The following is a 25,403-nucleotide window of genomic DNA, read 5'->3' as shown; positions in this document are numbered from 1 at the left end:
CCAGATGTTTGTGTTTTGGGTTAGGGCACTGCCCTATAGAGTGGAGCCTGGTTGTAGCACGGAGGAAGATACGAACAGCGGAGTTACTAAGAGAGACACCGCTCCTTTCCTAAACAGTGCAACGCGAAGACGTAGACAGAACCCCGACACGCAGATTACTCATCAATGGCACTCTAAACACACACATTAATATAATTGGAGCGTAACATTATTACTTTTAATTTTGGCCACAGGTGTACCTAGCGTTGTAGATAACTCGCGAAATTACATATCATGCCTAGCCCGATAATCCGTCTTGATCTAGACCTCTCGGAATGTAAAATAAAGCCACGCTCCTTAAGGCGCAGCTCCAAAGAAAGGAACTGCTTACTTGCGCATGCTCCGTTAATGAGAAGTTCCATCGTTTCCGAACTTTGCATTAAAAGTTCTTGAGTGCTGTATTTCGGTCTGCATTTCCCCCTTGTCCCAGCGCACTATACACACGATTTAAACTCAGAAAACACTGAATCGGGCACCCTGTAAATAAGATAGGAGCTCTTTAAATCTACCCATAATTAAATAGAAATATGACACCTTTCTTATGGATGTTATGATGATCAGTGTTTCAGGATTTGGGCATGCGCAAATCGCTAGGGCGTCACGTGCCACATCCTATACCAGGAGGAAGGGGTTCTTGGCCCTGGGATCGTCTACTAAGTCTTCTTCTTCAGTATTGCCCACAATCGGAATTTCATATTGGATCATTCCAAAAGATCACCGGAGGTAGACAGATTCATTATTACTGAAGGAAAATGTCCCTCAAGGATTCAGATGGGGTAAGTTGTGACATTTTATATACTGCAGCGTTATGCAGTCACTCATTTTGAGGTCGTTGAGTTCAGGTGCTCTCGTTTACTGACGTGTCCTCACTTTCTTTTGGCCATGAGTTCGTTAGGTGACCAGATGACACGATTTTTTATCATGCGACCACTTTTTAACTCTTGGGGCGCAAATCCATGGAAAGTGAGTCTCCTGAAAGTAGTGTAGATCATACACTCTTCACCAGAGACCCTTTTATGTTTTGTGAATCGCCTTGCCTCTTCCAAACAGGCACTGAGGGGAGGGGGCAAGGGGGGAAGGGAAGAGGGGGTCAGGGTGATTTCATGTTTAATGCATTTTCAAATCGAATCCCATTTGTGCGCGCGAACGTGATTTAGAAATGGACGGAAAAGTAACTTTTCTTTCACTTGTATGCATTGTATGCACAGCTGTGCAGAGTAGGTTGGCTTTCTTTGATTCATATTTTCAATGCCCATTGTGAATCGCAGTAACTTTTTGTTCTCACACAAGTGCGGGGAAAAAAGTTTTGTGAATCAACTACTAGTTTTGTTTTTCTTTTCTTTTTTTTTACTACAAATCATTGGTATTAGGGGCTTGAGTAGAACTGAAATTAACTGCGGCTGTACTTCAAATACATTTGTTAACATTGCATTTTACTGCCTTGAGCCATCTGGTCACCCAATGTTGAAGTCAATGCACACTTAAATTTCAGTTCTGGGCATCCAAGTGTTTAAATGCACGCAATTTAAGAAACCTTTTTGGCTTGTGTCAGAAAGAGTACTCTGTTGCAAAATCTGACATGCTAGGCCCACAACATTACCGCAACTTCGTTGCACTATAAAGGTCTTATGCCTATCCGACAATAGCCTTTTTCCCTAAAAAAATAAATAATAAAATAATCTTTTTCCTCCTCTTTCTTTGGCCACTCCCCCTTTTAGCCTAGGGTATAAAGTGCCTGCCCTGTCCCATAATCCTCTTGTTTTTCTTTCTGTCCTTCTGGGCCTCTGGGGCTGGTCTCTTTTTTTCCTAAACTTTGGACCCTGCTGCGGACTTTGTGGTTTCCCCCTCATTCCTGCACGTTTGGACTTCGGAAGGGGAGAGCAGCCCTATGCCTGGTGATTATGAGGCACCGTGGGAGTATCTGCTGGGCTGATAATCAGAGGTGCCCAAGATCGAGGGTGGTTGACGTATTGGCTCACACAGTATTGTAGATAAATTGGTTTAAGATCCATAGATAAACCCACCGGCTCCACCAAAGCTAACAGGTCCTCTCTCAATTCACTCAGGTCAGCATCCTTTCTCCTGGGTTCCACATTCTATAGTCCCTCTTCTATTACATCACTGTCCCACAATTGCATATACAGGTGTTAACTAAATGAATGTTCATGTACTAAGATATTACAGCAGTCTCTTGCTTCTAGGAACTTTTACCCGCTGCTGGAATATAGGGATCTAAATCTGCTGTTTATTTCCCTCACTCCCTGCTTGGCTTAGTCTTCGGAAGGCAAGAGCAGCCCCAGGCATGGTGACTATGGGGCACTCTGTGAGTCTCTGCTGGGTTTAGCTCCAGGGATGACCAGGCTTGAGGGTGGCTGCAGATGGCTCTCAATGGGCCTCTAAAGGGTCGGGCACTGGAATTAAGCACCTAAATCAACAGAGGCAGGAGCACTGCAGGAGGATGTGAGGTTCACAGATACCCCCTCCAGGAAGCCTTGAGGTCACAGTAAGTAGGAGAGAATTGTACTGCAGTCACTTTGCTTTTCTCTATAGTGCATGTACCTGGCTGCTGTTCTGTGTATGGGGTCTGGTGGTTCCCCAATCTCAAATGCGCAAGCGACAAGACTTCTTTCAGGTTCTGCTAGATTTCCCAGTCAGCTTACTAGCATTGTCACAGTCCGCCACACTGCCGGTCAAGACATTTAAATGTATGTGGTCCCGAATGTCCATGACTTTAGTCACGAAGAAGTTAGCCAATGAGTCACACAAGGTTTGAGAAGGTGTCGCTCTGGGTGCTATTTGAGCTGTGGATGAGAAGGACTTTACCACGTGAACAACTCTTTAGACTTATTAAGTGCTGACATGACCCTATCTGTAAAAAACGACTGTTTAGGCGATTGAATAGAAGCATGGTAGGACTTGGTCATCTTCTGAAAGATGCTTTTTTTCCATCAGGCCATAGGAATGTCGACATTGACGTTCTGCTTGCCTGTCCTTCAGGCAAGCGGCATATAGTTCAGCTGAGAACCATGGCGCAAAGGGGAGCTTGCGGGACTGAAGGAGCTTGAGCAGAGCAATTGAATCAGCAGCTTGTTCAAAAAAGCGAGCTAGTGACGAGAGATTAGGATGAAGACAGAATGTCCTGAGTTTTGGTTATGAAGTGAGAGGCCAGTGCTTTGCAGAGGGGCTGGGATGGCAGAGGAGTGGTGGAGACTGCAGAAGGATTGGAGAGTTCCTTGCCGATGTTGAACAGTTCAGCCATGTTGCTTGCGGCCCCAGAGATGCAGGCTTGGATTTAGGCTTTTTTTCTTTGAGCGGAAGGAGAGTTTGTATTGCCTTTGGAGCAGGCGGCAGGCCAGTCTGTCAGAGGATGTGCTTGAGGCCTACCACTTCCGCTCAGCATCTCTACACTTGCGTTTCAGCGAGGCTAGGTCAGAATCGTACCAGGTGTTGCGTTTGGAGGCATGCTTTATTCAGATCCTCATGGCAGGTGCAAGGATGTCCAGAGTGTTGGAGATGGAGAGGTGAAGGTTGGCAAGGGCTGTGTCAGTGTGAGAGTTAGTGGACGGAGTGGGAATGAAAGTGGCAGCAAAAACAGCAACAGACACTCACTTCATCGGTTGTATGACAGAGAAGGAGACTGGCTGTGCTGGCAGAGGCTTAGCTGGGGGACCGACGAGATCCAGGTGAGAGGACAGGAGGGCACGGTCGGACCAGGAGAGGGGTGTAGTGAGAGGGTTGGAGATGGGGATGTCTGCTGAGATGAGGGCATCAAAGGTGTGTCCGGCTGAGTGCGTCAGACCGGAGGGAAGAATGGTGAGGGCAAGAGCGTCACAGAGGATATGGAAGAGTCCAGAGGCCGCATCGGGAGAGTCAACATGAATATTTTAGTCTACAAGGAAGAGCTGCTTGGAGGTGGATGCCAGGAGAGAAGAGGTGAAGTCAGACCACTCTGAAAGGAAGAGGGAGACCGGAGCAGTGGTCCTGTGGATGGTGGCAAAAATCAGCGAGAGGATCCGAGACGCAGCAAGCCTGCAGATGAGGCATTCGAAGGAAGAGTAGGTCTGAGTGGGTATGATAGTACCAGGGACCCATTCAGGGAAGACCAGGGCCACTCTGCCCCCAAGCCGGTAAGGCCAGGGCTTAGAGAGTGTCTTGTAGCCCTCCGGGAGGAGTGTGTCAAAACTGTTGACAGCTGGCAGTGAACCATGTCTCAGTGAGAGCAAGGGCGTCAAGGTCGAAGTCTTCAAGGAGGTGGCAGATGTCAGAGGAGTGATTAACGGCAGAACAAGAATTGAGGGTAGCTAAGTGAAGCTGGTTGCCACCTTTTTGAAAGTTTTTTGAAGAGAGGTACAGGAATGTGATACGCGTGTCAGTGGTGGTGAAGGGGTTGGACGGATAGCAGAAGGAGGAGTGGAAGGAGAAGGGGGCGGAGTTCATGAGAGACCGAAGACGCCTATCAATAAAGAGGAGGTTGGGCCGAGGTGATAGTGCCGTTCTGGTAGACATTAATGATACCCCTAGAGGATGGGAAGTGTGCCAAGAGTACTTCCCATCGGGTTCCATCATTAATCGGTGAAGAAGAGAAAGGGGAGAGGATGGAGACCATATGGGGAATCCAAAGGTCCGGAGAGTGAGCGACAAAGAGAATGTCAGTGACAGTCTGCCTGTAAGAAGCGGTGACGTAGGTGTCAGCGATGGGCAGGTCTGGATTGGAGACTATGAGATCTTTCTTGAATATTTTCCTTCCCGTCTCCGAAAGAGAGATAGGATAGGTGAGCGTAGCAGGTAGAGTAGATGGGGCAGATGGAGCGCACCATGGAGGGGTAGAGCAGAGAGATGGAAAGGGGGAGAAAGAATGGGACGAAGAGACTGCACAACAAACTCACCAGGCGGCCTAGCATCAAGACAGATGCAGACCAATCAGGTGGACGAGAAAGGAAGTCCAGACCAGTGAAGAGTCCTGAGGCAGGCGAGGGCGAGATCTTACTCTTGGAGGAGGCAGCCAACTGTAATTTAGCATGGCACCGTTCTTACCTTGCCAATGTAAAGGGGCACTCGACGTGTAATTCACCAGCCAGCTCGCACACCATACACTTTCCAACTTGATGACAACGTTCTGGACTTACCAAGCAGGGGCGTGGAAGAGTAGTGGGCGGCTTTACATTTGGATAGTGCCACAACAGCATAGCTTCCCCACTAGATGACTGGCACCGCTTCCCAAAGGTGCCGTAATTGCAGTCTACAGGTCAGCCGTAACGAGACTCGCAGAGATCTACAACACGGAGGTACCAATGATAAATGTACACAGGCTGAATCAGGATCTATGTCTTGCAGAGTCTGCTGGGCTTCCCTGTTACTGCATGTGGGTACAGATTTGGGTGCTGTCCCGTTGCATCAGTGAGAGACGGCTGATGAGGTGAGCAATATTTTGGCCCTTGAATAATGCTACAGCGCGGTGGAGGAGCTGCCAGTGCAATGGGAAACCTCATTCTCCTGCATCCCTGCAAAACAAGAACTAAACTGGTTACTGCTGCCTCATTGAAAATGTTTGGCAGCCAGGCAACCTGCAGACTTCCCTCTCTCCCCCCTTCACTCCCCTATTGTTGTACCTGTAGCTCTTTCCAACCAGTCACAGCTTGAGCTGGATAACATCCGGCAACTGCTGGAGGTTCTCTAAAGTGCACCATGCATGAAGAAGTAGCCCCTCAGGATACTGCAGCATTGAATGTAACATTTTGAGGCTCAAAAATGAAACATTTGCGGTCACTATTTCATTTGTTGCAGAATTAATGCTGCAATTTTTATGACAAAAAGTAATCCTTTTCTGTTGCTTACAGGTAAAAAAATTGCACACCTTTTACAGTGTAGAGGATTATAAATGTTAACAAGAATGTTTCAAATAAAATAGAACGCCTATTGAAAATGTTACCCCACACTTGAATTAAATTGCTTCAAAGCTAGAAAAATAAACAACCAAATTAGAAAACAAATTATATCACTTAGAAGCTGGAGGAATCCTACACAAAGCACTATAATGATCACACAATTATGACACCAATCACAATGCTTAGAAGCGGGTGGAATCCTTGATTGAAGCCCAGTATAGCTCAGAAATTTATGACACCAATTGCAACATTTAGAAGCAGGAAGAATTCAGCATGAAGTACTATATAATTAATAAAATGATTAAACTATATATAAATTATTTGATTTGGTTGAAATTTCAACCTTACAACATTTAAAGACTGATAAAAAAAGAGAAAATTTACAGAAAATGTGCCTATCATACAACATTTGATTCAAGCATGTATGTACGAGAGAGTCACATATTTCTGAAATATTTAACAAGAAATTTAAGGAATCACAGAAGAGCATATACATAAGTATACAAATGAGTAGAATAAAAAGGTGTTAAAAAGGTGTGCAACTAGTTAAGACACGTTCAAAGACATGTTAAATAGATTATAAATATATATTGAAAGTTAATGAATCCATTTCAACAGATAATTCACAACAGCTAAGTTTAGCGAGATGGAATACCCATTGATAAACATATTCCACATAGTTACAGGTGTTAAAAGCACAAATGCACCAAGAATTTATATAAGCTTTCTTTTCTTTGGACTGCTAAACTTAGGCAGTGAACTATTAAAGGATTTAATGTTTCTATTTGATTTTTTCAAAATCTACAGAAGGGTTGCACATGAGGGGTATTTGCACGGATAGCTATAACTTCATTAGTCGGCCAAAGGTTGAATCTAAATCACATTTAATTACTGCTGTAGTTAGGATCTGGGAATTTCTATAGGTATTTAGGAATCTAATTCAACTTTTTATTCTTTAGAATTTTAAAATGTACAGTCTTAAATATAGCGTACTGTTTGCACTCCTCCCAAATAGCACACCAGTCATAGTCCCATAACTTCCTTTTGGCCTTCAGGGGTGCATGAAAGAGAAGATTTTCGTCAATATCAGCTCTAAGCATTAAATTAAGGCAATGGCTCTTCCAAGAATTTAAGGAATTATTGTGTTTGGCTTGTAATATGTGAGCCAGGGCAGGGAGTAGATTAGTGACAGATGAAACAGTCCAAACACATTTCCTGTAAAATATGATCATGTTCCAGTCTACTTTGACTGTCAGGGAAAATAGGCCTAGCTCATATCGAATGATTTGCATAGGAAAGGATCGAGGTAGACCAAGGACCCTGTTCCAAAAAATTCCTTCTAAAAGTTCCAATTTGGGAAATGTTCAGAAAGTTTTGCGTGAGCTGTATAGGTGATGATGGGAACAACCTTTTTTTTTCTAAAATTTTATTACTGGCATATAGGTGAATTTCCCATGTTTGTGCCATATAGTAGTCGCTTGAGCAGCCAAGGATTGCATTTTATGTGTCAGTTCAGCTTTGTATGGGGTATCTACTCTACTGGAGTTGATGTTCTGGACCAAGTATCTAAATTCCTGCACCACAACCAGTTTTATTTTATTATCAATGGTCCTTTTAAACTGATTTGAGTGTGCTGATTTGTGTGGACATGACAAGGATATCCGTTTTTTTCTATATTGATGGGAAGAGAATTAAGAAAAGCATAATGTTCTATGGCTTGAAGTTTTCTCTGAAGACCTATCGGGTTTTATCTAGTAGCACGAGGTTGTCGGCATTAAATAATCAAGGTATAGGAACATTCCCTACTTTCGGAGGGAATGAGGAAGGAGCGTTTAGTTGCATACCAATAGCAGTAATGAACAAATTAAAAAGGACGGATGCTAAAATACAGCCTTGTTTAAGCCTGCGGAAAGTCAGAATTGATTGCGATAAAAGCCCTTCGCGATTTAATTTAATACGAATAGAGGTGCCTGTATGGAATTGAATTAATAAATTAAGAATATATTCAGGACAGGTTGCATTTAGCATTTTAGACCAAATCACCTCTCTGGGCATTGAGTCAAATGCTTGGTTAAATTCTATAAAAGCAAGGTATATAGGTTGTCCTGTATGAAAAACTTGTTTTTTTTTTATAGCTGTCAAAATGAGTAAATTCACTGATGTTCCTAAATTAGGAACATAGCCAGATTGATGAACATCTAGTAATGATTTAGCTGAGAGCTATTTTAGAATGTCTCTTAGGACCAGACGTGCAACAATGTTGCCCGGAATATCCAATAGGGCTATCTGTCGGTAGTTGCATTGTAATGACCTGTTGCCTTTCTTAAAAATCGGAATGATTATGGATTGCCTTTAGGAGTTTGGAATGGTGCCAGAATTAAGAACATATTTAATGATTGTAAAGAGAATTTACGTACATATTTCTGGATATATTTTTAATGTCTTATTCTAGAGGCCATCGGGCCAGGGGCTTGCGAGGTACCCAATTTCTTAATTTCAGAGAAAATATCTTCATGTGTAAAGGCAAGACGGGTAAGATCAGCTGAAGAATTCAGGTATAGCGAGTACCAGGAGGTTTAGCAAAGAGTTGGAGAAATGTAGGTACCAAGTATGTTCACTAATTGCGTTGATCATGAATGGATATGAAGTATAATTTGTACCAAGCTTTAAAAGCGACCAAATCTCGCCACTAGACTTTGAACTTAGAGCATGAGCATAGCTTCCCAATCTTGCTGGATTTTAGTCCATTTTTTATTCTTTGTTTTAGGATTTTTTAAATAATTTTTTAACTTGATGTCTTTTATCTGGTGGATTTGATCGAAATAAATTGCCTATGAAGTCTTCTAACCTGAGTCTTCATGACTTGGATCCTATGATCATGTGAGTACTTAGCAAAGAAAAGAGGGTAGCGGTTTGGCTGTGAACTTTCTGCAAAGAGATGAAGAACATCCGTATAGAGCGGAGCCAAGGAAAAAGTAGAGAACCTTTGCGATGGGATTAAGGAGCTATTAAAGTTATGAAGTTTACTTTCTGTCCAAGCGATCCTATTGCTACTGCCTTGAAGTTGTCAGGTAGTCTTATAGTAGTCACAGGAGGATTGAGACGATAGAAGCATAGTTGGAGCTAAAAACATTATGATCACTCTTGATCATAGGAAGAATTTCAAGAGGCTCCATGGAAGTAATCGAGTGTTTGGAAATACAAATTATAATCTATCGTGGCCATAAGTGAATCTCTGTGCCACGTTGGTGTAGATGGAATGTAACCAGGTACATTTCCATTTAGCATTGTGAAGCCCCTCTCATTCATCAGGGCCATCGAGTGTTTGGCTCTTGGGGCTAAATGAGAATCTCTAATGTTAAGACATTTAATGTTTAGGTCCCAGCTATCAAGATGGTATCAAATGTAATATCTGATATTACCAGGTCTATCATGAGACTGACAGATGCTAGGAAGCTGTCATCAGATATAGCAGAAGGTTTCCAATAGAAATTAAGGATAGCTTTTTATTTGGTTTGAGGCCTATGAGCAGGTAAAGGACAGAATTTTGTTAGCTGTATAAATGGATGAGGGGAGTCCGGGTATAACCAAGGTCTATTTTGGCAGCTGGAAGAAGACCAGCTGGCGGGCGGCCTTTTGAACATTGTATTGCTGGAACCCAGCAAACATTACGCCCGGGCCAAGTAGGAGTTGTAGTTATCCAGGTTTTCTGTAAGAGAATGATGTCAAAGCTAGTAAGGGAATTTATTTCAGGTTGGGATAAAAGATGTTTAAATCCATGTGTATTCCAGACTGCAATTTGTAAAGTATTTAGCTCTTTAGGGGCATGAAATTAATGAGTGGAAGTAGTCGAGTTATTCTTGATTTCCTTTGCGAGCCAAGACCAAGAGGAGTCTCTGGATGTATGTAGAGGTTGGCTGAAAGTAACATCTCGTACAAGGGCACCTTGGACTCCATGACAAGTAATTGATAATGGATCAGGACGAGAAGTTGAAGATAATTGTTCCAAAGGGGCTTTTGTAGACAATTTATGTGAATATGACTTATTGGGTATAGTCAGGCTAAAGCCACGGTGTAGAAGTTGGTCTTTCGCATCCCATAATATCTGCCTGACTATGCGAGAAGGAATTATCAGACGAACCTTATCTAGTTCACGGTGATCTAAGAATTGAATTAACTTGATATCCTCCATTTCAATGTTTTTTGACTAGGGTTAGGATTGTAGTTCAGTTAGGATAGGGGTCATATCTATGCCTGTCTTTCATTAAGAGATTTAGCCTGGGAAGGTGGGGTGGCAGCGCAATACAGGGTCTGGGTGGGGTGGGAGTTGCTATGCAGGGTCTGCGGTGGTTGGTGGGGGCCGCAATACAGGGCCAGGGTGGAAGTCGTGTGCAATACAGGGCAAGGTGGTTTAGGGACCGCACACATTACAGTGCCTAGAGCAGTGGGACAAAATACAGGACTCAGAGCCACAATACCAGGTCTGGGGGGGAACAGGGGCTGTAATACAGGGCCTGCAGGCAGATATACAGCAACCTAGGGACGCATTACTGAGATTGGGGAGCACAAAACATGATTGGGTAAATGCAACATGTGTCTGCAAGGATGAGAGCGTCTGTTAGCGAGTGTGCAAGATTGCGGGCGAGTCAAGAGATAGTGCGCCCACGAGGGAGATATGGTGCAACATATTAATGTTGACTGTGATACAGTGTGAATGAATTTGAGCATGTCTGTGGGGGGGGGTTTGAGGTGTAAGAAAGATATGGTGATAGCTTGCAAGTGTGAGAGAAAAATGGCATAGGCTAAGAGAAAAGAGATTGCAGGTCAGAGCAGTAGGCAAACACTACAATTGAGAGGGAATGTAATATAGGAAGTGAGACAGTAACTGCACAAAAGGATTCACAAGGCAGGGTTCAAAATTGAGGGAGCTGGGTGCTATTTAGCTCCTGTTTCTAGCATGGTAAAGACTGGTTCGCTCGAAACAAACCGCTACCAAGAGCTACTTTTGGCTCCTAGGACAACTGGGGCCTTGCAAATATGTAAATGTGAGAGTAACTTTGAGCATTTGAGAATGTTAATGAGGAAGAATTAGAACACATCTAACACACATTTAAACACAATGGTTCCACATTTAAACACAATGGTTCATACAAAATGGACAAAAAGTTAAAGAAGCATCTCTGGTAGCTCCTGGTTCTCCTCTGGTAGCTTCTGCCTACAGGGTAATGCCCGACACCAGAAGCTGGCTTTTTGCTCCTGCTCATGGTATCTCAATTCCGAACCCTGCAAGGTAATTTCTAAATAAACCAAAGCATGTGCAGCCATTGGTGTAAAAGATGCACATGGGGATGCTAAGTTTGGGGTTTGTAAAATACCTTTATTGGGTAAAGGTAGGCACAAAACATGCCTCTCTTCCATAGTGGGTGTGGGGGCTTGTACTGTACAGCTCTGAGTGGGCATCAGACAGCCAGTGCCGATATCAGTCAGGGAATCAGTGCCAACGTCTTTACACAGAGAATGGCCACTTTTTTATTGGAGGCTCTAGTGCTCCACGCTATCTTGAACACACGTAGACAAACAGGGAAAGGAGGTAAACGGAGAGGTGCTGATTTACAAAGCATTTTCCAGTGGGATTTTCCCTTTGAAAATTGCTTTGTAAATCAGGCCAAGGTGTCTTCAATTTTTATTCATTTTCACAGGCTGTAAAATGTATTTCATGGCAATTGCAGCAAACAGCTGATTTTGTGATTTTATTGCAAATCACAAAATCGGTATAAGCTGGGTGGAAACCAGGTGCTAGTCTCATCAACATTTCAGACCACATTTTCTCCTTGGGCAGAGTTACAGCTGCACGGTCGTAAACGAGCATACTTCAGGCAAGATTAACCATAAAGCAGACCAGCTCTGCAGGGTATCGCCCCCATTATTGGACGTCTGCCAACAGATATGAATTTTCCACTAGATTGTGAACTAATCGGGATTGCCAACAATGGATCTCTTCACCCCAGAAGAACATTCTCTGCTGTCCGGTGCACAGCCCTACATCTAGGACCCAGTGTTCGAATGGTTCGATGCCCTCTCAGCTCCATGGTCCTGAGAATGGAAAACATTCAGGGAATCTAATAACATGATCTTAATATCTCCCCATTAGACCAGGAGATCTTTGTTTCCACTTCTCCAAACATTGAGTTCATTAGAACACCTTATTCACATATAGCCAGTTACACTCTTCCTTCTCGCTCAGTGGTACAGCAACTGCAGTTGACAGCTTCGAGATTGAACATAAGATACTTCTTAAAATTGGCATGCCAAACTGAGGGAGCAGTGGGGATTCAAATGTCAAGCATGATAGAAGAATATCGGCATCATTGGGCTTCTTTTAGTGGAAAATACTGGATTTCATCACAGAAGGTTTCAAACGAGGATTTGCTGTTGTAGCGCTATTTATCCAGTGGGAGCCATTGAGGCCATCAGAGACAAGGTATATCTCCAAAAGCCTCCTATGAAATTGGTCTTGCCAGAATGGAATCTACTTCTTGCTCCCCAAAAACTGAAATGACCCCCCTTTTGAGCCAATGGAAACAATATACATTGCAGTTCTTTCCTTGTTTCTTCTGGCAAACACATCAGGCAGACGTACTGGAGAGCTGGAATCAATTTTGATGTCAGCATAGTATCTGTGATTAAAATAAATTGGAAATGGTGATACTTCACACAGGATCTGACTTCATGGCTAAAGTCTGCTCACAATTCCACCTCATCTGCAAGGCATAAATTAGTTTTAAAAAATTGATTAGCAGAGCTTGCTAAATACATTTTTCTTGATGAGCAAACCAACCCATTTGATTAGAAATTGTGTACTAATGTTTTTAATGCCACCAGAAGACGCTTGTACCTAAGATATAAAATGAGCAACAAACAGCAGTTTTGTATACTGCTGAAGTAAGACATTAGTGAAATAAGTCAGGCCTTGCACATTCTTTCAGTAAAATGGTGCATGTCACCACAAACCAAATTTAGTTTGACACGCTGCTGCCACCCAGAGGCCAGCCATGCACAGTGAAACTTTTTTGACATTTACTGCAAACAAAGTAAAAAGTAAATAATAAGTTTCCAGCATCCCTTGCAAATGGTACTGGCCCGTCTTAAAATCTACTCGACTATGTGAGTGGGCGAAAATACTTAGCGAGCGCTCTGTAAAAAGGTTAGCTGCATGAATGGACACAAATAAATAGATATGATAAAAAGGCTCTTAAAACAGTTTGGCCAGCTCTCTCTACTGCAGGTGTAAATATATAATGCAATCATAGAGCAAAGTGAGCTCTGGAGGCCAACTACAGTGTACAGTTTTGTAGTAGGTCTGTAGATTTACAGACTGGATGAAAACTATTGATCGCTACTTTAAGTAAATATCAAGTTAGCTTTGTGTATTCATTATGTAAAAGACTAAGCAGAGTAATGGCATAGCAGGCAGAGAACTGGGCAAACTAGGCAAAATATTGTAGTTTGCAGCCATCTCACTTTCAAGGTAGCGGGTATAAACCAACATGGTAAGATGGAATGTCAAGGAGTATGGGATCAGCTCACGGGTTGAGCACCAGTTGCTAGCTGTATATAACCGGCAGACCACAGGACAAGGTTTGCAGCATTTGGCCGCATGCTCATGTACTTGTTCAAAGGTGTCCTCTTGTCAATATGATGCATCTTCCCTAACAAAATGAAATCTAGTTGACACTGAGATTTAGATGCACTTCACTGTAAAGCATGGGGACAATGCAGTGTTTTACAGTAGTAATACTGTAATTATGCATTATGTAACCTATTATATTTTTAGAAAAGGAATTGAAAGCCTTCTTAAAAACAAATTACTAATGCATACTGGTTCTGTGGCAGACAGGAGACAATTAGCTTAATTGCACCATTATCCTCATTATTTCTGGTTTGCAATTATTTGAAAAATAAAATGTACATAGCAATCCCACACAGGCCTTTTGGCACATGAGTGAAGGGGATAATTACTGCTGCACTCTCTCTATTAGACCCTTTGAACTTGCATTGAACAGAGAAAATAGGGTGGAGAGAGCTCTGAAGACAAGAGAGGAATGCAGGGTGAGCTATGCTTTCATTGAACAGGGTAACTTAAATAGCTACCTTTGCTACACAAGTGCCAATTTAATTAGCAAACCTACAGAATTGTATAGCAAATTGCTCTGCGACACTGCTTATTTTATGCCTTGCATCTGATAGGTGATGTTGTAAGTGCTCAGGACAGAAGCTGTACCTTCTAGAGGTGGTGCAGTGGTCCACTTGCAGGACATTGATAGAGCTCTCAGAATATATCTAGAGAAGACATCAACCTTTTGAATGACTGAATCCTTACAGAGGAAAAAAAGAATACAATACCAACTCGCCAATATCTCTGAACCAAAGTCAGCACCTTCTATGGGAAAGTGGCATGACCCCTCCCTACGATTGTGCAAGGTTGCTCAACCAGAGGAATGGCTAGTGTTGTATCTGTTTACCCTGATTGTATGGCTGAATTAAGTGGGCGAGTGATGTCAGAATGAGAGAGGTAATTACTGCAATGATTATGTGTGAATTCAGTTCTCGACCTGAGTGTTCCGTTGGCGGCAGTTGGAAGGCTGAAGACTGGATGATGGGCACGTTGGTGGCAGTTGGAAGGCTGAAGCCTGGAGGATGCGCACTTGTGGATCCTCGTCTGTTAATACTTGTCTTTTTGATGTTGCTGAATAAAGAGGACTTATCGAGGATTTACCAGAGGCTCCAGGTAGAATTCAAGATTGTGTTTAGGCTTGTGAGATTGTGTAGGTGTTGACTAACCAACCACTGAATTAGGAGTTTAGTGGATATGATCATTCTTGTTATTATTGGATTCGTTGTAAATTTTCTAGGCTTTACAGGATCAGAAATGGAGCCTGAAGCTATGGATTGTTTGGGCATGTCATGTAAGATATACATTCAAAGGTTTAATGACATGCATAGAAGTTAAGCTGAAAGAATTGGTGTTCATTTTTGTAGTTGTGAAGCTAGAAATGTTAGGAGTATTTAAACTTTTAGTGTTGAGAAATTTTGGATTCTGGGAAAATATGTGCATGCGTTCTGTTAGTGTATGGATGTAGGGCTGTTGAAGGATGCAATGCATTTGAGTATTGAAGCAGCGAGGTGCTCTGTTACTTTTAGTTTTGGATGCATTGCTATTGGAGCATGTGTAAGCGTGCATGCATGTGTTGGATTGGGACATATTTGAGTATATACTTGTTTTGTTGATGTTACTGAATAAAGAGGACTTGTGGAGGAGTATCGTTGAATATAACCGCTACCTCCTGGACATGGGCTCAATAATTATCCATCAGACATTTGCAATTCTGCAACTTGGACATCCTCCCCAACACAATCATTCGGCAGCACACGAATTTATAGCAACATTGCTGGAAGCCGGTCCTATGAATGCTTAAGGTATTTTCTTCTTTTCAGACAGTTTTTTGAGGTTGTGTTATTGCTGATGGAAATATTGATGTAATAATGACTGTGACAAGGTGGGCAAGAGTAATGCCAGATTACATATGATAATCCTCATTATTCTTAATCCCCGACTCCCTGATTCGTCACAATCCTGATGGCCTACCCTCCTACTGTGCCTTGTGCATGATCATCTTGATTCTTACATCATAGGAAGATGGCTTGGGAGTGCAGGATTTTTATCCATTGAAGGGATCATCTAGACATTCCTGAAACGTTGTGGCTTCTTTTTGTGAAGGTAGATGAGCATTCATGTAAAAAGGACTGTGACAAATCAGGAGGACTAAAAGTAATGATGATTACCATATGTAATCTGGCATTATACTTTGGGTCAAGCAACAACAAAGGTGACTTGGTGATTTAGTGACTTTTTGAAAGTTCGAGGTAAAAGCAGAGAGGCCATGCAACCTAAAAAGGCTCTGTTAGATCGCTGGTTAGGGAAGAGCAGCATAATGCTGCTCCATCAGAACCAGTACAGCAAGAAGTAGATAAATAACGTTCAGAGGAAAAGCCACCATTGCAGAGATTTATGAATGCTACTAAGGCATGTTTGCGCAGGGTCGGTAGGAGATGGGGTGTCATGGATCTGAGCTGAAGGACAGAGCCATACATTGCAAAGGGAAATTAGTATTTGGCTCCTTATAACCCCATTCGCTAAGCTGAGAGGATGTCTGAGTCTCCTGACGGGTATTTCCCCCAAAACATGTTTTTCTTTCCCTTGTCACTCCCTTACTACAGTGCTACAAGAGTGTAATCAGAGTAACAGACATTGAGAGGAATATTCACCTAAAGTAAGGCTACACCCAGGGGTAAAAATGTAAAGCTGGAAGCTACTTGCCAGGTATACAAATTCACTCTGCCCTTCTGCCCTCCACATACACACAGCATACCATTTCTCACTCACCAAAAGTCAAATTTTTTAGTCAGTTGCTGGTGGCAAATGCAAATGTTGATGCCTGCAACATCTCCTTTGAAGAAAATGGACTCGCCCAGGTCTGGAAGAAAAAGGTAATCAAAGTCTTTGGGAACCTGCAGGCCCAGGGCTTAAGAACGTCCATCAGCAACCCTAATGTAAGGTGTGCGCCAAGTCAGGAGGGCAGAATAATATTAGCTTCCTGATACGGACCCTAATGAGGGGGGGAATACCCCCACCTACTCTCTTGTTAGGGTCCTTATGATGCTCTGATCCTGATTTCCATAGAAGAGCCGTTTGAGAATTTTCGAACATACACTAGATTCAAGGGGCCAGTTGAGAACTTTGAGGGAAACCAATGTCCAGAAGGGGCCTACCAAGAATGTCACATAGAATCAAGGTTCAGGAGAAACCAGTGAAAAGTCCTGAATTGAACCAAGTCGGGTATGAGACCTACTAACAACCTGGCCACTTTCTAAGGGATTGTAGAGACCAGCAGCACTGCTGAGAATCCCAAAGTATTGTAGAGATCATAGTGAACCTTGAGAGTTGCTTTGGAGAATATGACTGGAATGTCAAGACCTTTGGTGACTTCTTGAAAGAGCGGGGTAAAAGCAGAGAGGTCAGCCAAGTAAGACCAAACTATGAGGAACCCCAGCAAGAGCCAGAGCCCAGAGTAATGTGTTTTTGATGCTGTTAGAATAGGGGTTGACTTTAAAGAGTAGGTTTACAAACATTTGTTTTACACCAAACTTTGGAACATTTGTGTTGTAGACTAAAGTAGAGAGGCTAAGCAATCATTAAAAATAGGCATTTGGACTTCAAGGTGGCCATCCTTTAATGAGAGACTTTTGTTGTGTAGACTAGGTTGTCTACAAGGGGGTGAAGGGACTTTTAAGAATAGGGTATATATTACCTCAGTTGAGAACCAGAAGTACCAAAGGTGCTGAAAATAGAAAGAGAACCCCCACACTCTGTTTCCCTAAGCCGTTGCGGTGTTTTATTGTACACTACTTATTATTTCTACCATTATCCATTGTCCATACCTAGCCACAAATGGAGTTTGTATAGTCTGTAATGAACATGTTGCACAAGTAACATTCATGCACTAGCCTAGTAAGTGTCCCTTAAACTTCTGTGAGCAGCTCTCTTAAAGGAGGTCCTTGCTTGTATGTCGATCATCCTCCACTTCCCAAAAAGGTGGTTTACTTGGTGTATACAACCCGTCCTGCCTAGCTAACTATCGCCCAATCTCCATCACTCCATTCCTGGGCAAACTCCTGGAAAAGCTGGCCAAATCACAGCTTAATCTTCACACTGAATATGTTGGTTGTCTTCATAACCACCAGTCTGGCTTCAGAGCTGCCAGAAGCACGGAAACTGCTCTGTTGAACATCTGTGAAGAACTGCTCCCCAACCTTGATTCCAGCACCCCCTGTGTCCTTGTCTTACTTTATCTCTCTTCTGCCTTTGACACAGTCAACCATGCCATCATGCTCAAATGTCTGCGTGATAATCTGGATATCACCGAACACGGCTCTGGTTAGCTCACTTCTTTCCTCTCCGATCGACCCTCCCAGGTCCAACTTGGGTCCATCCTCTATCTCTATCTGTGGTGTTCCCCAGGGGTCTAACCTCTCTCCCTGGCTGTTCAACCAATACCTGGCACCTCACCAACCGCATTGCCGCTCTCTGCCCCAACATTTAGTGCTATGCGGATGACAACTCATTTTCAGGCTCCCTTCAGCCAACTCTTCTCCGACTGTCTGTCTGCTATCCAGGAGCGGTGTGCCGCCAATGATCTCTGCCTTAATGCCAGTAAGACTGAGATTCTCCTCATCGGCACACCTTCTCCCTCCTTTCCTGTCCCTCTCTGGCCGGCCTCTCCTGGCCCTCTTCCTGCTCACACCTGTGAGGCTAATTTGACTCCACACTCTCCTTCTCTCCTCACATCTCTAAGAAGTCACACTACCAGCTGCACCTCATCAAAGGTATTCTTCCTTTCCTCTCCTTCCCCACCCAAGAAGCTCACTGTCTCCAGAGATCTGGTTCTCTCTAGGCTAGACTACTGCAACCGCCTCTTTCTAAATCTGCCTGCCTCTACTCTCCGTCTTCTGCAACTCATCCAAATCAGGACAGCGAGACTTGTCCTTGGCCTCAAGCCCAGGGATCGCATCTCTCCAGGACTGAAATCTCTGCACTGGCTCCTAGTGGATGCGAGGATTAAGTTGAACCTTCTGCATTGTCCACAAGGCCTTGTGGGGCCTGGGGCCTCAATACCTTCAACTATCAATACCTAAACCTTCTTGTGCTCTTCGCTCATCCACCTCCAACTCCATCAGGGTCAGTCGCTTCTCCAAGAAACGAGTTGGTGGTAGATCTCTTTCTTCGGCTGTGGCCTCCCTTCTGGGTCAGCCTCCCTGCCTCTCTGAAACTTGAGGAGAACCATCTCCGGTTCCCGGAAGCACCTCAAGACATTCCTCTTTGCTTCTGATTTCTCTCCTCCTCTTCCCTGCTGAACTCCTGACCGAAACTGAAACTGCACTGCTCACCTGGCTGCCCTCTGTTCTCGGGCCTAGGTCCCCTCTCTGCCAGTTGCCCACTGGCAACCCTTGTACTTGGGGGCTGTTTCTGTATCCGTACAGCCAGTGCTCTAGATAAGATTTTGAGCTGGGAGTATTTTACTTTCTCTTTTTAAACTTTGAGAGTAAATGTAATTTTTAAGAGTAAAAATGACTTTTCTCCTTTGCAAGAGAGTAAAATGTATGCCACATCCAGCCGACGTGTGCAAAAATCTATGGAAATCATAACTATGCGGCAGCTTTCTGCATTGTGACAGAATACACCTTTCGTTATTTCTCTAAGGTCTGCCCATTTGATCTCTCCTGTATATATTTAAATGTTGAAATCCCAAAAACCTAGCCAATTACTTAGTAAAGCAAACATGAATCGTATTGTGTGTTTTGAGGTTCGATGGCAGAATTGTCTTTTGATGTTTAATGAAAGTCCTCATTTCCTGGAGCTATTACTACCAAATGGTATGCCAGTGTTCATACAACAATGCAGAGCTGGAAGGACTCCATGCTGAATTCTATATGTAATCTAATGGTCAAATGGTAATTTATATAGAGCTTTTGGCAAAGCGCTGTACATAGAACATATTTATCACAATTATCACCAAACCAAAGTCGGTACTCCTCTTTCGACCTCCAAAGGCTGAGCTGGACTTGCCAGGATTCGCAACTGCAACCTACAGATCACGCACAGATTGCAACAACGAGTGCTCAACCGGCTGAGCTATCTTATTGGTTAACATCCTTCAGAGGTCGGTTAACTGAGTATCGACTGAGGTATAATAATCACAGTACCTAGATGTTGGACGACCCATTTATGAAGCGCTACATACAGTTAAATACCTATCTGTATTATCACAGGGACAGGTTTTGCTATTTCAATTACAAATGTAACTTTCATTTGTTTGTTTTTGAACAGTGCTTGCATTTCCTGGAGAGTCAGGTTTTGATGTTTTAATTGTAGTCTGGAAGATTTGAGAGGCTAGAACACCTATGATTGGTGTAATGACAATGACTCACCCTTGAGCAAAGACTGCTGCCACTGACCATTTATAGTAATGTACCCCGTTGACTGCGAGGTTGAATGGATGTAAACTAGATTGTGCATAGTCATCATTTTAAACACTGTTTTTATAATTGGAGTGTAAATTAAATTCTAAGTGTAAAAACAATGTGCCTCTGGATGATTATGCACACAGCACTGGAACAAAATACAATTGTGCAATAATGGTTTGCTTTCACCGGAAACAAAAACATCATTTGTTACAAAATATGAATTCTCAATTGCAACTTAGTCTTCTATCTTATTAATTATACAATCCTAAAATTCTAGGAAAATATGCACAGTGCTTCTGAAGCCCAATGGAAAGAAACCATTCCTTTTATCACAGTGTGCAGTTTCTTTTTCCGAAAGGCTTCAGAGAAACACATTCTGTTTCAGAGGTGGCTTGCAATTACATCAATGTAGATAAAAATCAAAAGAAGCCTTCTGTTTTCTGTTAAGTAACCTGACCTTTGCACTGCCCTCTGCTCTGCTCTAAACCTGTGAGTAAATGTACACAAGAAAATAATAAAGCTGTCATATTTACAAGATTTTCATACGTAAAAAGGCCTAGTACGCACCTTATCTGGAGGCCTGCCTACAGCCCATCTACCAGCAGTTGACACCTGATGTCTGCACTTACACTTGCACTTGCCACTAGCTGGCCGCACCTCTTCTTTATTGTTTTTATTTATTTTATTGTTTATCCTATGTATTGCACTGCCCCTCCTCTTTTCCCCTTGCACTTTTCCCCTTCCCCTGCACTTCACGATCTCAGTGTTGCCTGGCCTAGTAAGATTGTTTTCTTCTTCCCTCTCTTCCCCCCTCCCTTGCCTCGTCGCGCCTTGAAACACTTGTGTATAGACGCGTTATAAATGCCATATCATATCATAACCTGACAAGCTTGTATCATGGTCAGTGTTCTGACACCATCATAAATCTTTGCTTGCAGGTTGATTGGAAGTCCCTCAATACAAAACTTGATAAACATGTTTGCTTGAACGGTTACATTGTTAGATCAGCTTTACCAAATTAGTTCACTTTTTCTGCAGTTTGGCTTTTGAAAATTCCAGGATGGAGATACCATTTTGTTAACAGTGGTATCCTTTTATGGGGCTGTTTTTCAAAGTGAAAAATTGTGTCTTCCTGAATGATGAGCATTTTTCCTATGCAAATGTACATTCACTTCTCCTCTGCATCATTCTCTCAACTGCCATTTTTATTTTTACGATGTGCTCAAACTAAGTAGTTATTTTAGAAATTCTACACCCCATGCTTTTTTATTCACTGGTGAGTGGGAGTTTGATGCCAGATAACATGTGCTGCAGTATATAATGGCACACATGATTTCATATATTCTCTGTGGCCATTCCCTTTGAATCGTTGACCCGCACCCCCGCTCCCCATGGCCCTAATTGGTTGTATGCTTCATGAAGTTCTCATAGCTGGATCCCCCCCAGCACAGCCCCTGCTAAGGGCCACAAGGCAAAGGGCAGCTCCTGCAGAAGCAGCTCCAGACAGTGTTTGCCAGTGTTCACCTGTCGAGCCTGCAGCACAGGCGTCATCCAGCAGCAACTGATGAGGTAACCGAGGTCTGGGCAGGGAGAACAGCCATTACTGCTCCCCATTAAACTGTCCCACCACTCTATTACCTAAAATCTTGTAGTCTGCTGCACATAGCCCACAATTGTATGTTAGCCATATCTGGCATTTAGCCATGTGTCAGACTTAGAATTGTGAAGATTAACCATGCATCTCACTTAAAGTGATATATGAAGTTTAGCCATGCGTCCCATTCAGATAGAATTGTAAAGTTTTGTCATGCAATACACTTGGATAGAGTTTTGAGGTTCAGCCATGTGTCCCACTTAGAGTGAAATGTGAAGATTACGCATGCATCACACCTAGATAGTATTGGGAAGTTTACCCAGGTGTCAGACTTGGATACAATTGGGAGGTTTAGCCATTCGTCACACCTAGATAGAATTATGAAGTTTAACCACGCGTCCCTTTTACATAGAGCTGTGAAGATAAAACATACTTCACACTTGGAGAGAATTATTAAGTTTAGCCATGCACCAGACCTAGACAGAATTGTGAATATGAGCCACTCGTCCCATTCAGATAAAATTGAGAAGATTGACCATGCATCACACTTAGATAGAATTGTGGAGATTAGTCATTTGTCACAACAGATAGGACTGTGGAGATTAGCCTCATACAAGAATTTAGTGAGTAGCCAAAGCACTAACCACCCTGCTTCTATTTCTCAAATACACCACCTCAAAACTATACACACCCACTGGGCTAGCCAACCTATACCCTAACACACCAAACACAAGCAACACACACTTAGAACAAACAAACTCAGATACTGGACCTTACCCGTACGGAAACATCAAGCCAGGGCAGACAACCTTAAACACCTGCCAATCTGCACATAAAACACAGACACGCCCCTAAACAACAGTCGCACAGAAAACATCCCAGTCATTGGACCTTAACCGTACGGATACAACAAGCCAGTGCACGCAACCTACATCTGCAAGCCAACACACACAGATGCCAGTTTCTCCTGGTTCTCGGCCTATTCTACCATTCTTCCATAAGTAACCAACCCCGTCCTCTTTCTTGCAGAGCCACATGAACGCCTGGAGACTGCCCTTGGGTGGTATCAGTGCGCGGTATTCATCCACATAACCCATCAATCCATCAATCTTTAAGACGACCCGTGTATCTTCTTCAAGGATATACAAGTCCCATTCAGAAGGCCTTCATTCACCTCTGTCGTTGGCTGCCGATATTCAATTTGAATGTTTCCTTCTGCTTTCTTCAATATTCACTATTTGGAAGTGCAGGAGAATGGTATGTCGCATTGTCAAGTGGTGTCCATGCAGGTTTATAGCTGCTTTAAAGTTAATTTTCTGCTAATGTTACACTCCAGAGGTCTAGATCCATTCGAAAGTGTTATTGGAAAGAGCAGGGTTAGGAAATGATATTGGTTAGCAGCCTTCGGTAAGGTATGGAGTCGTAAGGTAGACCAGACATGCTCAAAATATAGATATTTTGTGGTCGACATTGCCAAATGATACACATGGTCAAAATGTAGGCATTTTAAGGTTGACATTTATAGCTGGGCGATAAAGATGGGAAATGAGAAATGGGGTGTACATTGTTATGGGAATTGGGGTGAAACAAGACAATCTGAATGAAAGGGAACAGTTCAATAGAAGTTTGTATTTCAGTGTTTTCCAATTTTTATTTTGGGTTTTATGTGAAAGGGGCTTGCAACAATGTTGAGGAAGGTGAGTCCTTCTTTCTTAAACTCTACATGAGCTCACCTGCTCAGAGAGAGTGTGTTAGATCCTTGTAGCATGGTAACATGTGCTGCACTTATGTGGAATATACAGGGATTCTGGAAGGAGAATGTGGAGGTGGAAGTGGAGCACTGGAGAAACAGTTGGAGAGACTGAAGCAGCTACCTTCAGAGACTCCTTTCATATCCCCTTTTAAATATATATATCTTTGTAATTGAAACCTACAAATAAACCCCTTAATTATATTGATACTTTCCTGCCTCCTCATTGATACTACATTTGGCGACGAGGACGTTTTGGAAAGCGGTTACCATATCGAAAGTGAAGCAGTCTGAATCGACAGGTGAGCGTGAAATTACCCTGAAAGTATCCGGTCTTCATGTATATTTTTTAAAAAAAGGGAAAACGGTGTGTTTAGCAGCATACCTATGTCCAATTGGACCCACGGTTGTGTTTGTGCGCGTGTGCATCTCGCGCTGCAAACTGAATCATAACATCATCCGGAGCCTACCGCGAGCTCGCAGCGTTGAAGGAAGTCGAGCGTGAGCGCTTTAAAGTAAAGGACCCGCAACGTCGTGACGCGCGTCATGCAAAGGCGGCCATATTAGATTGGATTAGCAGTTGCTACGGCGATCGTAGATGGTTGTAGGCCAGGACCCGGCCTTCTGAAGAAACTAATAAAGTGGCACAGCAAATTAGATTTATATTGATTACGCCAGCGCATGTGGAGGAAAATAAATAAATAAAAAAAATAATAAAAAAAATACATTTAAATGAGGATCTAGCAATTCGCTCATGCTCCTACTCGTCCCAGTACCTGTACAGAGCAGTAGCTAAGTGAGATACATGGTGATATTCAGGAAGTTGTACACCAAACACAAAAGGAAGTGTTTTGAATGTGAAAATAAAAGAGCCTGGCAGTGATATTGCAAAGAAGTCTGCAGCAATCATTAGCAACAGGGGAGCAGGTGACCAGTCTGCAGCTGGCAATATGTCGATTCACAGTGTCCCGCCACCAGCCATGTTTCTGCCCGAAGCTGGAGAACCGAACTTGCCATGGAAGAGATGGTTGAAGTCGTTTGAGCATTATGCTTCAGTGGTTTGTGGAACAAAATACAGTGTGGGGAGAAAGAAAGCACTATTACTTCACTGTTTGGGACCGGCAGGACAAGAAAAGTATGAGGACTTACCGGAACTACCTGATGATGAAGGGGATATGAATGAATACGAAAAATGTATTGCTAAGTTGAATAAACACTATGAGAAGAAACTGAGTACAATATTGGAAAGGTATAAGTTTGGCAAGAGATCACAAGAAAATGGAGAGAGTGTGGAACAATTTATAACTGTACTGAGAAAGTTGGCTAAGAACTGCAAATTTGGGCCACAATTAGATGAAAGGCTCAGGGATCAATTCATGCTGGAGTGCAATAGCGCTAAAATTAGAGAGAGACTATGGGCTGAAGATGATCCGTATTTGGAGGTGGTATTGCGTATAGCCAAAGAAGTTGAACACATGGAGAATTGTGTCAAGACACTGTAGGATAGGGTGAAGAGTGCTACTCTGAAACCAGAAAACCCTATCAATGCAATTCAAGTGACAAAAGGTGATACTGGGAATAATCAAAATGCTGTGGTGAAACGGAAAGAAGAACCCAAGATGAAAAACTCTTACAGATACAGTAATGATGTAAGGGGTAGAGGATTTGCACGAGGTTATGGAGGATACAACAGAGGACGGTTTATGAGTAATAGACGGCCTCAAATGAGTCAAATGAACCAGAGAGGCAGAGGAAGGATTAGGACATGCTTCAGGTGTGACAGTTCCATGCACTTAGCTAACAGTCCTGATTGCCCAGCTATTCACATCATATGCAAAAACTGCAATGGAAAGGGCCATATGGCCAGATGTTGTAGGGTTGATAAAGGAAGTATGAATTGGATTGGAGATCCAGAAGAATATGGAGAGGAAGAATGTGTCTTTGCTGTTAGTGATACTGTGAATGGCATGCAACTGGAGAGTCCCAAGACCATCATCATGATAAATGATGCTCCAGTAAGAATGATGACTCATTCAGGAGCAAAAAAAAACAC

The 25,403-nt window shown here is 42.9% G+C and overlaps 1 protein-coding gene across 3 annotated transcripts in view; it reads left to right on the top strand.

Moving 5' to 3' along the window:
* Positions 1-567: 567 nt before the first annotated feature.
* Positions 568-25,403, top strand: part of LOC138526458 (zinc finger protein 181-like) — a 354,082-nt gene continuing 329,246 nt past the window's right edge. For 2 of the 3 annotated variants that reach the window (XM_069637236.1, XM_069637235.1), the window contains exon 1: positions 568-815. In XM_069637236.1, the coding sequence (XP_069493337.1) occupies positions 792-815 (24 nt within the window). In that variant the 5' untranslated portion in view covers positions 568-791. The remainder of the gene's footprint in view (positions 816-25,403) is intronic. The other variant, XM_069637234.1, reaches the window with a different exon arrangement.

The sequence above is a fragment of the Ambystoma mexicanum genome, chromosome 7p, assembly GCF_040938575.1.
Source record: "Ambystoma mexicanum isolate Mex_15411 chromosome 7p, UKY_AmexF1_1, whole genome shotgun sequence".
NCBI classification, from domain to species: domain Eukaryota; kingdom Metazoa; phylum Chordata; class Amphibia; order Caudata; family Ambystomatidae; genus Ambystoma; species Ambystoma mexicanum.
This window is presented reverse-complemented; position numbering and strand designations above follow the sequence as displayed.